The sequence below is a fragment of the Equus caballus genome, chromosome 28 (genome assembly GCF_041296265.1).
Source record: "Equus caballus isolate H_3958 breed thoroughbred chromosome 28, TB-T2T, whole genome shotgun sequence".
Taxonomy (NCBI): domain Eukaryota; kingdom Metazoa; phylum Chordata; class Mammalia; order Perissodactyla; family Equidae; genus Equus; species Equus caballus.
Window position 1 is genome coordinate 51346278 of NC_091711.1, and position 15839 is coordinate 51362116.

At 40.8% G+C, this 15839-nt stretch overlaps 1 protein-coding gene across 34 annotated transcripts in view; it reads left to right on the forward strand.

Moving 5' to 3' along the window:
* PPP6R2 (protein phosphatase 6 regulatory subunit 2) overlaps nucleotides 1–15839 on the forward strand; it is a 100183-nt gene that overhangs the window by 42287 nt on the left and 42057 nt on the right. For 22 of the 34 annotated variants that reach the window (XR_011433499.1, XR_011433500.1, XM_023631077.2 and 19 more), the window contains one exon: nucleotides 12573–12815. Coding sequence is in view for 22 of the 34 variants with exons in the window: in XM_023631077.2 (XP_023486845.1) it covers nucleotides 12589–12815 (227 nt within the window). In the remaining 12 variants the exon portion in view is untranslated. Of the gene's footprint in view, nucleotides 1–10750; nucleotides 10881–12572; nucleotides 12816–15839 lie in introns of all 34 variants that reach the window. The other 12 variants (XM_070253852.1, XM_023631082.2, XM_070253865.1 and 9 more) reach the window with 5 other exon arrangements.

Here is a 15839-nt window from a genome sequence, read left to right on the forward strand (position 1 = left end):
ATTTCCTTTGTTTCTCGTCCTGTGTGTTTTAGTCTACCTATTGGATTATGTAGTTTTTTTATGTTGTGTTTGTTTTCTCCTTATTTATTATTTGTGTCTCTGTTCTGCTTTTTTGTTTAGTGGTTACCATGAGATTTGTATTCAGAAGCTCGTGTATAAGATAGTCCATTTTCTGATGGCCTCTCATTTCCTTAGGTTAGACCAATTCAGTCTCTCTCCTCCTCCCCTCCTAAGTGGTTTTTCTCACATCTTATTCCACCTTGTGCTGTGAGGTGGTGGTTAAAATGACAAGATTATCTTTGTTTTTGATGTTTTCCTTCCCTTTGTCGTTAATGCTATACCTGAGTATTTGCTATCCTGCTCCGATTTTGTCTACCTATCTATCTCCTTACTCCCTGCTTTGTAACCCCTTTCTCCGTTTTGTTTTTTTTTTTCCAGGTATGAGGGCCTTCTTGAGGATTTCTTGTGTGTGTCGGGGCGGGGGGGAGGGGGTTGTCTTGTGGCTACGAACTCCCTTAGCTTTTGTTTATCTGGGAAAGTTTTTTATTTCTCCATCATATCTGAAGGGTATTTTTGCTGGATAGAGTATTCTTGGCTGAAAATTTTTGTCTTTCAAAGACTTGAATGTGTCATTCTATTCTCCCCTGGCCTGTAAGGTTTCTGCAGAGAAGTCCACTGAAAGCCTGATAGGGGTTCCTTTGTAGGTTGTCTTCTTCTGCCTTGCTGCCCTTTGTATTCTTTCTTTGTCATTAATTTCTGCCGGTTTTACTACTATATGCCTTCCAGTACGTCTTTTTACATTAACGTATCTAGGAGATCTGGATTCTTCTTCCACATGGATTTCCATCTCTTTCTCTAGGTTTGGGAAGTTCTCTGCTACTATTTCTTTGAACACGCTTTCTGCTTCACTCTCCTTCTCTTCTCCTTCTTGAATACTTATAATTCTTATATTGCATTTCCTAATTGAGTTGGATATGTCTCAGAAACTTTATTCCTTTCTTTTTAGTCTTAGTTCTCTCTCCTCCTCTATCTGGAGCATTTCAACATGTCTATCTTCAATTATGCTGATTCGCTGCTCTCTGGGGTCCACTCGATCGTCCAGGGAATCCATATTTTATCTCATTGATTGTGTCTTTCACGTCTAACATTTCCGATTGATTCTTCTTTACAGTTTTAATCTCTTTTGTGAAGCAGCTCCTGAACTCATTGAATTGTTTCTCTACATTCTCTTTTAACTTGTTGAGTTTTTTGATGATAGCTATTTTGAGTTCTTTGTCATTAAGATTACGTATGTCTGGGTACTTGTCATTTTCTCTCTGGTCTGGAGATCTAATATAATGTTTGATATTGCTAGAGGGAGTGGCTCTGTTTTTTTCGCATCCTGGTGTTATCTGGTCGTGATTACCGCCTGTCGCCACTGGGTGGGGGTCAACAGCCACGTATTCTGAGCCTTCTGCCTTTGATGAGATCCCAGGCACTGGAGCAAACTGAGTGGGTGGGGGAGGGGCGCTTTCTCCTGCGTGACCTCGGGGTTTTCTCCCTCTGCTCTTGCTATCTGCTCTCCTGGAGTGTTGGCTTGATAAAGTCACCCCCCACGAAAGCTTTCCCCCCAATAGAGGGCTTCCCTCTAGGCTACAAGGGCCCACCAGGGATCCTTGATGTTCCCGCAAACGAATGTCGACTCCCCTGTTCCTTCCGTCTCGGAGGCCTCCCGTCATCCTGGTACTCAATCTTTAGGGGAGGGAGTGAAATTTTGTCTTACTCTGTTCCCCCTCCTCCTCCGAGGCGCTCCAGCCCCTGTGCCATCCACCACATGACTGCGTGTGTCTGTCTGATGTTATTTATATTGTGTTTCGATGTCCTCTGTTGGAGTATGGATGTTTTTTCATTGTATATTGGAGGGGAGAGATTACCTGGAAAGTTCACTGTGCCATGATGCTAGTCCGTCAGTCTCTTTGATTATAGCCATCCTGGTGGGCCTGAAGTTGTATCTCATTGTGATTTTGACTTGCATTTCCCTGTTGGCTAATGTTCCTAAGCGTCTTTTCATGTGCTTATTGGCTATTTGGATGTTTTCTTTGGAGAAGTGTCTCTTCAGATCTTTTCCTCATTTTAAAATTTCCCTTTTTATTATTGAGTTGTAAGAGTTCTTTATATATTCTAGATACAAGTCATTTATCAGACATGATTTGCAAAAATTTTCTTTTGTAAAAATTTTCTTTTGTTATAGTTACTTGAAGGTGCCATTTGAAGCACAAAAGCTTTATTTTTTATTTGTATTTATTTACTTATTTATTTATTTATGCTGATGAAGATTTGCCCTGAGCTGACATTCTTGCCAGTCTTCTATTTTTTAGTATGTGGGCCACCATCACAGCATGGCGCTAACAGAGAGATGTAGGTCTGTGCCCAGAAACTGAACCCAGGCTGCTGAAGCCGAATGTGCTGAACTCAACTACTAGGCCACCAGGGCTGGCCTACAAAAGCTTTATTTTTGATGAAGTCTAATTTATCTTTTTTGACCTTTTATTCATGTTGGTATCATATCTAAGAAACCCTGGCCAAATCCAAGCTCGTGATTTGCCTCTGTGTTTTCTCCTAAGACTTTTATAGTTTAAGCACTTAAATTTATGTCTTTGATCTGTTTTGAGTAGATCTCTGTGTATAGTTTGTATGTCAGGGCCCAAATGTATTCTTTTGTATGCAGGTATCTAGTTGTCCCAGCATCATATGTTGAGAAAACTGTTCTTACACTCGTTGCATCATTTTGGCACCCTTGTCAAAAATCAATTGACTGTAAGTGAAAGGATCCATTTCTTGACTCTCATTTCTCTTCCATTGATCTATATGTCTTGTAGTTTTGTAGCAAATTTTTAATTTGGGAATTGCAAGTCCTCCACCTTTGTTCCTTTTCAGGATCATTTTGTCTATTCTGGGCCTCTTGCATTTGCATATAGATTTTATGATCAGCTTGTCAGTTAACATAAAGAATTTTAAAAAACTGTCCTTTAGATATTACTTTCTGTACTTTATTATGTATCTCAATACTATATTAAGATTGCAATTCCTAAGATAATTGTCTTTTGATGTATATTGAGGTTTCTTTATTGATTTAATGTGTGGTTTATGTTTATGAATGTTACATGGTGTGTTCAAAAAGAATTTGTGTTGTCCTTTGAGTGTAGAACTTTATATCTGTTTAATAGCTTGAGCTTATTAATAGTATTCACATTTTTAATAGTGCAACAGTAAGAAATAATACAAAGAGATCTCTTGTGTACCATGTCCAGTTTCCTCCAATGGTAACATTTTGCAAAATTACAGGTAGAAGGTCACAACCAGGAATGAGATTGACACAGTCCACTCATCTTATTCATATTTCCCAGTTTTATTGGTACTTGTTTGTGTGTGTTTAGTTCTGTGTAGTTTGTCATCTCTGTGGGTTCTGTATCTACCATCAGTCAAGATGCTCAACAGTTCCAAAGCCTTGAGGATTCTCGTGTTGCCCATTTATAACCACACTCACATCCCTCCTGCCACACACCCTCCCATCCCTAACCACTGGCAACCACTAATTTGTCCTCCATTTACAAAATATTGTCATTTCAAAAATGTTATACGTAAAAAGAATCATACGGTATGTAACCTTTGAGGATTGCCTTCTAAAAAATTTTTAGTGAGTTCATAATAGTTTATAACATTGTGAAGTTTCTGTTGTGCATTATTATTTGTCAGTCACCATATAAATGTGCCTCTTCACCCCTTGTGCCCACCCCCAACCTCCTTCCCCTCTGGTAACCACTAAACTTCTCTTTGTCCATGTGTTCGTTTATCTTCCACATATGAGTGATCATATGGTGTTTCTTTCTCTCTCTGGCTTATTTCGCTTAACATAATACCCTCAAGGTCCATTCATGTTTTTGCAGATGAGACGATTTGATCTTTTTTTTTTATGGCTGAGTAGTATTCCACTGTGTGCGTGTGTATATACATATATATATACACATACACATATACATATACCACATCTTCTTTATCTGATCATCAGTCATTGGGCACTTGGGTCGCTTCCATGTCTTGGCTGTTGTGAATAATGCTGCAATGGACATAGGGGTGCATAAGTCTCTTTGAATTGTTGATTTCAAGTTCTTTGGATAAATACCCAGTAGTGGGATAGCTGGGTTGTACGGTATTTCTATTTTTAATTTTTTGAGAAATCTCCATACTGTTTTCCATAGTGGCTGCACCAGTTTGCCCTCCCACCAGCAGTGTAGGAGGGTTGCCTTTTTTCCACATTCTCTCCAACATTTTTCATTTTTGGTCTTGGTGATTCTAGCTGTTCTGACACGTGTTAGGTGATATTTCTGTGTAGTTTTGATTTGCATTTCCCTGATGACTAGTGATGTTGAACATATTTTCATGTGCCTGTTGACCATCTGTATATCTTCTTTGGAAAAATGTCTGTTCATATCCCCTGCCCATCTTTTGATCAGATTGTTTGTCTTTTTGTTGTTGAGTTGTGTGAGTTCTTTATGTATTTTGGAGATTAACCCCTTGTTGGATATATGATTTGCAAATATTTTCTCCTAGTTGGTGGGTTATCTTTTTGTGTTGTTCCTAGTTTCCCTTGCCTTGCAGAAGCTCTTTAGTGTGATGAAACACCACTTATTTTTTCTTTTGTTTCCCTTGTCCAAGTAGACATGGTATTCGAAAAGATCCTTCTAAGACCGATGTCAAAGAGTGTACTGTGTATACTTTCTTGTAGGAGGTTGATGGTTTCAGGTCTTACCTTCAAGTCTTTGATCCATTTTGAGTTAATTTTTGTGTATGGTGAAAGACAATGGTCCACTTTCATTCTTTTGCATGTGGCTGTCCAGTTTTTCCAACACCATTTATTGAAGAGACTTTTCTTTCTCCATTGTATGTTCTTAGCTCTTCTGTCGAAGATTAGCTGTCTGTAGATGTGTGGGGTTTTTTTTCTGACTTTTTATTGAGATTATGATAGTTTATAACCTTGTGAAATTTCAGTTGTACATTATTGTTTGTCAGTCGTATTGTAGGTGCACCACTTCACCCTTTGTGCCTGCCCCCCACGCCCCCTTTCCGCTGGTAGCCACTAATCTGTTCTCTTTGTCTACATGTTTAACTTCTACATATGAGTGGAGTCATAGGTGTGTGGTTTTATTTCTGGGCTTTCAGTTCTGTTCCATTGATCTGTGTGTCTGTTTTGAGCCAGTACCATGCTCTTTTGATTATTATAGCTTTGCAGTATATTTTGAAGTCAGGGATTGTGATGGCTCCAGCTTGGTTCTTTTTTCTCAGGATTGCTTTAGGTATTTGGGGTCTTTTGTTGCTTCATATGAATTTTAGGATTCTTTGTTGTGTTTCTGTGAAGAATGTCATTGGGATTCTGAGTGGGATTGCATTGAATCTGTAGATTGATTTAGGTAGTGTGGACATTTTAACTATACATATTCTTCCAGTCCCTGTGCATGGAATATCTTTCCATTTCTTTATGTCATTATCAGTTTCTTTCAGTAATGTCTTATAGTTTTCTTTGTATAGGTCTTTCACATCCTTGGTTAAATTTATTCCTGGATATTTTATTCTTTTTGTTGTGATTGTAAATGGGATTGTATTCTTGAGTTCTCTTTCTGTTAGTTAGAGTATAGAAATGCACCTCATTTTTGTAAGTTGACTTTGTACCCTGCAACTTTGCTGTAGTTGCTGATTATTTCTAATAGTTTTCTGATAGATTCTTTAGGATTTTCTATATATAAGATCATGTTGTCTGCAAACAGTGAGCGTTTCACTTCTTCATTACCTATTTGGATTACTTTTCTTTCTTTCTTTCTTTTTTTTTTTTGAGGAAGATTAGCCCTGAGCTAACTACTGCCAGTCCTCCTCTTTTTGCTGAGGCAGCCTGGCCCTGAGCTAACATCGTGCCCAACTTCCTTTACTTTATATGTGGGATGCCTACCACAGCATGGCATGCCAAGCGGTGCCATGTCCGCACCTGGGATCTGAAGCAGCAAACCCCGGGCCACCGGGAAGTGGAATGTGCGCACTTAACCGCTGCACCACTGGGCCAGCGCCTACTTTTATTTCTTTTTCTTGCCTTATTGCTCTTGCCAAAACCTCCAATACTATGTTGAGTAAGAGTGGCGAGAGTGGGTACCCTTGTCTTGCTCCTATTCTCACAGGGATGGCTTTCAGTTTTTCCCCTTTGAGTATGGTGTTGGCTGTGGGTTTGTCATATGTGCCCTTATTATGTTGAGGTACTTTCTATACCCATTTGATTGAGAGTTTTTAGCATAAATGGCTGTTGGATCTTGTCAAATGTTTTCTCTGCGTCTGTTGAACACCTGCTTTCTTTTGTTTGCCATTAGTTTGGAGTATTGTCTTCCATCCCTTCCCTCTGAGCTTGTGTTTATCTTTAGAGTTGAGATTTGTTTCCTTTGAGAGAGCATATTGTTGCGTCTTTTTTTTTAATCCATCCTGGGGATTAACCTTTTTTGCTTAGCAATAATTCCGCAAAGACTCATCCAACTTGTTGCATGTAGCAATAGTGTGTTCCTTTTTATTGCTGAGTAGTATTCCATGGTATGGATGGATCACAGTTTATTTAAGCACTCAGGAAGGTCATCTGGACTGATAGCAGTTTTTGACTACGGTAGTCCTCCCTTATCCTCAGTTTCGCTTTCTGCAATCTCAGTTACCTGTGGTCAGCCATGGTCCAAAAATATTAAATGGAAAATTCCAGAAATAAACAATTCATAAGTTTTGCATTAGATGTCATTCTGAATAGCAATCTTGTATCATCTTGCTATATCCTGCCAGGGATGTGAATCATCCGTTTGTCCAGTGTAGCCGCACTGTAGATGCTACCCACTCATTAGTCACTTAGTAGCCATCTCAGTTATCAGATTGACTGTCATGGTGTCACAGTGCTTGTGTTAAGCAACCCTTATTTTACTTAATAATGGCCTTAAAGTGTAAGAGTAGTGATGCAATTAAGATATGCCAAAAAGAATTTTTTGTTGTTAATCTCTTACTGTGCCTCATTTATAAACTAAACTTTATTATAGGTGTATATATGTAGGAAAAAACATTGTGTGTTTGTGTGTATGTATGTGTGCATTTACTATCTGCCATTTCAGGCATCCACTGGGGGTCTTGGAACATATCTCCCATTGATAAGGGGAGACTATTGTGTTATAAATGAAGCTTCTATGAGCATTAATGTACAGGACTTTGTTTGAACTTCAGCCTTTATTTCTTTAGGATAAATGCCTTGGGCTGAAGCAGTTTTCTTTTTTTTTTTTTGTGGCTTAAAACAACAGTAAACATTTATCATCTCACAGAGTCTGTGAGAGTCAGGAATTTGGGAACAGCTGTACTGGGTGCTGGCCAGGGGTTTCTCATGAGATTGTAGTCAGATGTCACCAGGGCTGCATCATCTGAAGCCTTGACTGGGGAGGGAGAACCTGCTTCCAGGATGGCTCAGTCATATGCCTCTTGGCCACCGAGGAGACCTCTGTTCCTCAATATGTGAAGTTTTGAAATCAGGTAGTGTTAGTACTCCAACTTTGTTCTTCCTTTTCAGAATTCCTTTGGCTATTCTAGTTTTTTTTTTTTTTTTTTTTTTCATTTCTGCATACATTTTAGTATCAGCTTGGCAATTTCTGTTTTTAAAAATCTGATAGGATTTGATTGGGATTGTATTGAATTAATAGTCCAGTTTAAGGAAAATCGATGTCTTAACCATATTGAATTTTCTAATGCATGACCATAGTAATATCTCTCCGTTTATTTAAATATTCTTTCATTTCTCTCAGCAGTGTTTTGTAGTTTTCAGTGTACAGGTCTTGCACATATTTTATTAAATTATCCTGAAGTGTTTGATGTTTTTGGATGTTATTGTAAGTAGAATTTTTAAAAATTCCATTTCCAGTTCATTGGTCGTGTGTAGAAATACAATTACTTTTTGGACATTGACTTTGTAACTGGTAAGCTTGCTAAATTCACTCTTATTAATTCTAGTAGCTCTTTTCCTTATAGATTTCTTAGGCATGTCTGTGTATACAATCATGTCATCTGTGAGTAAAAACGATTTTATTTATTCCTTTTCACTCTGTATGTGTTTCTTTCTCTTAATTGTCTTATGGTGCTACCTAGGACTTTCATTACAATCTGGAATAGAAGTGATTAGAATCTCATGTTTCAATCTCAGGAGAAAAGCAGTCTTTTCACCATTAGTATGCTGATAGCTGTAGGTTTTTTAGTTGATACCTTTTATCAGATTCAGGAAGTTCCCTTCTAGTCCTCATTTATTGAGTGTTTTTATCATGAAAGGGTGTTGTGTTTTTTTTCAAATTACTCAAACTCAACCATATTGATAATTACGTTAAATGTAAATGGTCTAAATACTTCAGTTAAAAGGCAGAGAATAACAGATGGAATAGTAAAGCAAGACCCAATTGGTCATGTGCTATTTACAAAAGAAACACTTTAAATATAAAGACACAAATAGGTTGACAGTAAAAGGATGTTAAAGGATATACCAAACATGAACCACAAGAATGCTATGCTATATTAGCATAATGGTATGTTATATTAAGATCATAATTGTTGATATATTATAAAGCAGACTTCAAGACAAGATATATTGCCAGAGATTATGAGGGACATTTCAGAATGATCAAAGAGGCAATTCATCAAGACGGCATAACAATCCTAAATATGTATCCATATAATAAAATAAATTGAAAACACATGAAGGAAAAGTTGACAGAATCAAAAGGAGAAATAAATAAATCCACAATTATAGTTGAAGATTGAAACCCTCCCTCTCATTAATTGATAGAACAAATAGACACAAAATTAGTGAGGACATAGAAAACTTGAATAACATTATCGACCAACTTGACTTTTTTTTTAAAGACTTTTAAATTTTTTTTCTTTTTCTCCCCAAAGCCCCCCAGTACATAGTTGTGTATTTTTAGTTGTGTGTCCTTCTAGTTGTGGCATGTGGGATGCCGCCTCAGCATGGCTTGATGAGTGATGCCATGTCTGTGCCCAGGATTCAAACCGGCGAAACCCTGGGCCGCCAAAGTGGAGCGCGTGAATCTAACCACTCCACCATGCAGCGGCCCCAACCAACTTGACTTTAACCCACCCAATAGCAGCAGGATAAAAACTATTTTCTAGTGCACATGCCACATTCACCAAGACAGACCATAACAAATGCACAGCCATCAGCAACCTACAACCTGCTGGGCAAATCCAGCCCACTGCTTGGTTTTGTACAATTTGCAGACTAAGAATGGTTTTTGTGTTTTTAAAGGCTTTTTAAGAAGAAAAAGAAGAAGAAAAAGAACATGCAACACAGACCCTATGTGGCCTACAAAGCTGAAAATAATACTGTTTAACTCTTTACAAGAAAAAGTTTCTTGACTCCTGTGCTAGGCCGTAAAAAAAAAATCAATAAATTTAAAAAGAATGAAACCATACAATCCTGCTCTCTGACCACAACAAAAAGTAGATATCAGTAACAGAGATATTTAGAAAACCCCAAATTAATTGGAAAATTAAGCATTATACTTCTAAATAACCTATAAATCAAAGGAAAAAACTCACAGGGGAGATTAGAAATATCTTGAATTCAGTGAAAATGGAAACATCAAAATCTGTGGTATACAGCTAAAACAGTGCTTGAAGGAAAATTTGTAGCTTTTAATGCTTATAACAGAAAAGAAGAAAGGTCTAAAAAAGGAATGATTAAGCTTCTACTTTAAGAAGCTATAAAAAGAAGAGCAAATGAAACCCAAAGTATGCAGTAGGAAGGAAATTATGAAGCCAGAAGAAGAAATAAATGAAATAGAAAATGGACAAATACTAGAGAAAAAAAATAATAAAACCAAAATCTGGTTCCTCAAGAAGATCAATAAAATTAATGAACCTTTAGTAGCGCTGATGAACAACAAGAGAGAGAAAAGGACAGGTATCACTAAGGTATAGGAATGAAAGAGGGGCCTGCGGATCCTACTTTACATTAGAAGATTAACAAATTAACAAGGTACTATAATGAACAACTTCATGCCAATAATTTCATCAATTCAGGTAAAGTGGTCAAATTTTTTCAGCAAGCAAATTACCGAAATGGAAACAAGTAGAAATAGAATATACTTATTGAAGAAATGGAGTTCATAATTTGAAACATCACCAAAGACAACTTTAGACCCTTGGCTTCACTGGTGAGCTCTGTCAAACATTTTAAGAGGAAGTAGTACCAATTCTATGTAAACTCAGAAAATGGAGGAAGAGGGAATATTTCCCAACATGTGTTGTGAGGCACATTTACCCTGATGCCCAGGGCAGACTTAAGCATTGCGAGGAAAGAAACCTATACCAGCATTCGTGTAGCCGTTTCAGCTGCCTCATGATCCGTGCTTGCATGGTGTATCCTTTTCCATTCTTTTAACTTTTTTTTTTTTTTACTTTTAACCTGTGTCTTGATATTTAAAGTAAGCTTTTTATACTCAGCATATAGTGAGTTGCTACTTTTTTATCTAGTCTGACCATTTCTGTCTTTAATTGAAGTTATTAATGTATTTGCATTTAATGCGCTTACTGATATGGTTGAGTTTATGTCTGTTATCTTACTATTTTTTCCCATTTGTCCCGTCTGTTTTTGTTGCTTATTTTCTCTCTCTCTCCTTTCTTTTTATCTTCTTTTGGATTAATCCAGTCCTTTTTTAGGATCCTGCTAGAAAAACTTGTCCCATTTGGTTTATGGGAACTTGTGGTCCATCCAGCCACTCACCCACTCTATGGCTAAAAGCAGTATTCACAGACGCCTCCTCTAGCTGCCCTGTCTTGTAAGTTCTTGTTTGGAAAAATGCCTTGGCAAGGTGGGATCTCACTCTGGTTCCCGTCTTTCTCTGGATTGTATGTTATCTAAGCGTTTGAGTCATTCTCTAGGGCATATAGGAAAGAGGGGCATCTGATGTATATGTGGAGACAGCCATCTTTTCCTGAAAGCACTTCTAGGAATTATTATTTCTGTTCCCCAAAGTCTGTTGCAACCATCCACAAATGTCCATCCACACGCCTCACAAGAGAAGTAAGAGAGATCTTAGTACCCAGAAGGAACCTGAGTGCGGGGTCCGTCCATGGAGTCCCTTGCAGTGCAAGTCAAAGCAGCTCAACCTTTGAGTGCCTTGCAGCGTGTGCTGGAGCAGGCCCAGGGCAGTCCCGGCCCTGCCCTTAGCTCAGTCTGGCGGGGTGGGTGGGATTTTATGAGGAAGGACTGTCTGAGCACAAGAGCATGTGCAGAATGTTAAAGGTAGGAAAGTGCAGTTTGCGTTGAAAGAAAGATGCGGCATCCTTGTTTCGAGGGTAGAGTCAGGGAGACGGTAGGAGTGCCCAGAAGACGGGAGGCACATTGTAGAAAGCAGCCTGCTGAGTGGTGGGCGTCTGGGGCCAGTGGAGCCTATGAAGCCAGGTGGGAGGAATGTGAAGGTGCCTCTGTTTTGGAAAAGTGAGTTTGACGTGAAGGGGATGGTGCCTGGACAGCTGAGGAGCCTGTGTCAGGGGCTCCTAGGGCAGCTGGGCTTTACACACAGACAAATCCGAGGTTTTGCATCATATGGACAGTCTTTTACTCTTTTAAATAAAAGTATCAGGTAAGATAAGTCCCGTCTACTATTACCATAGTTTTCAAGGAATGATTCATGTGACATTGAAAAGATTCATAAGCTCAAAATGCAGGTTTAACTTTGTTAAAGATACGAGCTTTATGGTTTTCATTTTGCATCGAACACTGAAAGCTGTGGTGCAAACCAGCCTAGGCCCAAAGACTGACGTATGAGACTCAGCTGTCCCACTTGAGTGGGACAAACAAACCTTGTATGGTCCAGGCAAAGAAAGCAAGAGCCTGAAGCGGGTGATGTGGGATGCAGAGGATGGGCTGGGTCAGTAACAATTTCTCAGGTAGCTGTGGCAAGACCTAGAGCTCAGGGTACATGTGAGGGAGGTGGCGGCTTCAGGGATAACCCTGAGTTATTCAGCAAGATGGAGACAGTGAAAGGAGAGGCCAGGTGGGTAGGGAGTGACAGAGGAAGGGAGGGCCAAGCAAAATGAGCTGTCATGAGTTTGACTTGCTGAGGTTGTGTTCTGTGAGATATTTTGTGTTCTTTTATTTGATGGTCAGTCAGGTGTGGCCATGACACACACGAGAAACATGGTTTTGTGTTGGTCTAAAGGAGCAAAGGAGTGAATGAGAGCACCAGTGGCACATTGAGCACTGGGGGTGGGAAAGGAGAGCAAGGAAGGTGGGTCAGCTAGGGTGGAATCGAGAGAAGGCAGCAGGTTCTGAGATGCAGGAGAGCCGAGAAGTCCCCACTGACTTTGGAGCCTGACCCAGGGAGATCTGGTCCGAGCAGTTGCTGGGGAGACTGCCCTTTCCAGCCCAGGCCAATGTTGGGAATAGAGTTCTTGGACTTTGGTGTGGAGTTGCTGAGAGTGGATTTGTACTGGTGGGGATAATTGACCCTCCTCTTTGCTTGTAGCTCTGTGGCTGTCATCATGTTCTGGAAGTTTGATTTGAACACCACGTCCCATGTCGACAAGCTGCTGGATAAGGAGGATGTGACACTGCGTGAGTTAATGGACGAAGATGACATCTTGCAGGAGTGCAAGGCTCAGAACCGGAAGCTGCTGGACTTCCTCTGCAGGCAGCAGTGTATGGAGGAGCTGGTGAGCCTCATCACACAGGACCCACCCCTGGACATGGAAGAGAAGGTCCGCTTCAAGTATGTACTGAGGCTGTGACCGGGGCCCAGCACTGGGCGGTGCTGCAGGGAGGCAGCGGGCAGTGTTTGAAGATGGCCAGAACCAGGGTTTTCTGATGGAGAAGCCGACCTTAGACGTTTACCCCACTTGAGAAGTGAGGAGGCCACTCCTGTGGGGTTTGTTTTTTTGATGTTTAAGATTTTGAAATCTCTTCTGTATGTGATTTCTCATTCTGAGTTTTAGTAGGTTATACTGTGTGTCAGTGTTTTGAGTGAAAATATGCTGAAAGAGAAGACTGATCCCATGACAGAGAGGCAGATGTAATTTCAGTGTGAGGCCTGACTGAATGGGACTATACCAGCAGGAGGAGGCAGCTCCCAGCCTGGTGCAATGGCCGGTCGGGAGAGATGGGAGGCATTTGACAGCTTGACTGTGGAAGTACTTCACTCTGGGATCTTGGGCTTGGAGGAAATATGTTGTGTCATTAATGGTACTGACCATTCTCAAAGTTTTTCTAAAATGTTCCATTCAGCAGTTGGCTAGGATGTTAGGAAATAACAGAAGGGAAGGAGTGGTGTGGCAGGGGGTTGGGGTGGAGACAGAGGGGTGTGAGTGATCAGAGGACCTTGGGTGACGGGAGGACAGAGCGGACCCAGCCTCTGGCTCTGAGGGTGCTGCTCTGGGGCCGGAGCAGACTCTGGGAAGAGAGAGCTGGGGGCCTGTGACACAGCGAGAGTCAGGACAGATAGCAGCCCACAGTGAGCCAGACCTTGTGTGGTGGTCGAGTCTTAGAACAGAGTCAGCAAACTATGGCTGCAAGCTAAGAATGGGTTTACATTTTTAAATGGTTGAAAAAATTCTAAAGAATAGTATTTTGTTACATGTGAAAATGAGGTCAAATTCACATTTCATTGTCCATGAATAAAATCTCATTGGAACACAGCCACCATTTGTGATTACAAGGGCAGAGTTGAGTAGTTGCAACATAGACCATCTCGAATATTTACTTTCTGGCCCTTTATAGAAACTTTTTGCTGACCTTTGTCTTTTTTTTTTTTTTGAGGAAGATTAGCCCTGAGCTAACAACTGCCAGTCCTCCTCTTTTTTGCTGAGGAAGCCTGGCCCTGAACTAACATCCATAGCCATCTTCCTCTACTTTATGTGTGGGATGCCTACCACAGCATGGCGTGCCAAGCGGTGCCATGTCCACACCTGGGATCCAAAGCGGCGAACCCTGAGACGCTGAGAAGCGGAATGTGCGAACTTAACTGCTGCACCACCGGGCCCCTGACCTTTGTCTTAAAAAGAAAATAAAGCCAGATAGAGTGATGGAAAGTGCCTGTGGCCAGGGCACTTCAGTCAGTCAGGCCCTCTCTGACCAGGGGAGTCTGCTGACACTTAGGGGGAACCCTAGACAGTGGCAGGGGCCTTGTTTGTGGAAGAGCCAGGGATATAGGGCCATGGAGACCATCCGTGAAAGGTCACATGGTCCAGGTCAATACCTGCTGTTTCAGCGTCACCTTTAATGGCCCCGTCCCTTTCCCTCTCTCACTCCCAAGTGTGTCCTGTTTGGTGACAGGGTATGTGGTCTCCCTGTCTGGAGACATTGGTGACAAGTACTATGGGGGAAGAGACCTGGGGCGGGGGCAGAGGGATCCCAGGGTGGCATTGATGAGGCAGGAGAGGGCTTTTTTTTTTTGTTGGTGAGGAAGATTGGCCCTGAGCTAACATCTCTGCCAGTGTTCCTCTATTTTGTATGTAGGACGCTGCCACAGCATGGCTTGATGAGCAGTGCGTAGGTTTGCGCCTGAGATCTGAACCCATGAACCCCAGGCCACTGAAGTGGAGCCCACAAACTTAACCACTGCACCACTGGGCCAGCCTGAGGAGAGTTTTATAGTCAGAGAGTTTGGGAGACATTAGGAGATAAGTACCAGGCTAAGCAAAGCAATGAGAAAACCATGAACTCTGGGTGTGGGGACTTACTTGAGTAAGCAGATGGAGCTAGAGTGAAGAAGGCAGCTCAGCCGTTGACAGTACTGGATGACCTTGGAGGTGCTGTGGGTTGGTTCCAGACCACCATAGTAAAGCGAAGATTGCAATAAAGCGAGTCACATGAATTTTTTGGTTTCACAGTGCATATAAAAGTTGTATTTATACTATATTTTGGTCTATTAAGTGTGCAATAACGTTATGTCTAAAAAAACAATGTACATACCTTAAGTGAAAAATACTTTATTGCTAAAAAATGCCAACCATCATCTGAGCCTTCAGTGGGTCGTAATCTTTTTTGCAGGTAGAAGCTCTTGTCTCAGTCTGGATGGCTGTTGACTGATCAGAGTGGTGGTTGCTAAAGGTTGGAGTGGCTGTGGCAATTTCTTAAAATAAGACAACAATGAAGTTTCCTGCCTCGATTGATTCTTCCTTTCCCAAACAATTTCTCTGTAGCGTGCAATGCTGTTTGATAGCATTTTACCCACAGTAGAACTTCTTTCAAAATTGAAGTCTGTCCCCTCAAACCCCGCTGCTGCTTTATCAACTAATTTTGTGTCATATTCTAAGTCCTTTGTTGTCATTTCAACAGTCTTCACAGCATCTTCACCCAGGAGTAGATTCCATCTCAAGAAACCATTTTCTTTGCTCATCCATAAGAAGCAACTCCCCATCCTTTAAAGTTCTCTCATGAGATTGCAGCAATTGAGTCACATCTTCAGGCTCCACTTCTGATTCTAGTTCTCTTACTGCTTCTGCCACATCTGCAGTTACTTCTCCACTGAAGTCTTAAACCCCTCAAAATCATCCATGAGGCTTGGAATCAACTTCTTCCAAACTCTTGCTATTGTTGATGTTTTGACCTCTTCCCATGAATCACGAGTGTTCTTAATGGCATCTACTAGAATGGGGAATCCCTTCCAGAAGGTTTTCAATTGACTTTACCCAAATCCAGCAGAGGAATCATTATCTATGGCAGCTGTAGCTTTACAAAATATATTTCTTAAATAATAAGACTTCAAAGTCGAAATTACTCCTTGACCCGTGGGCTG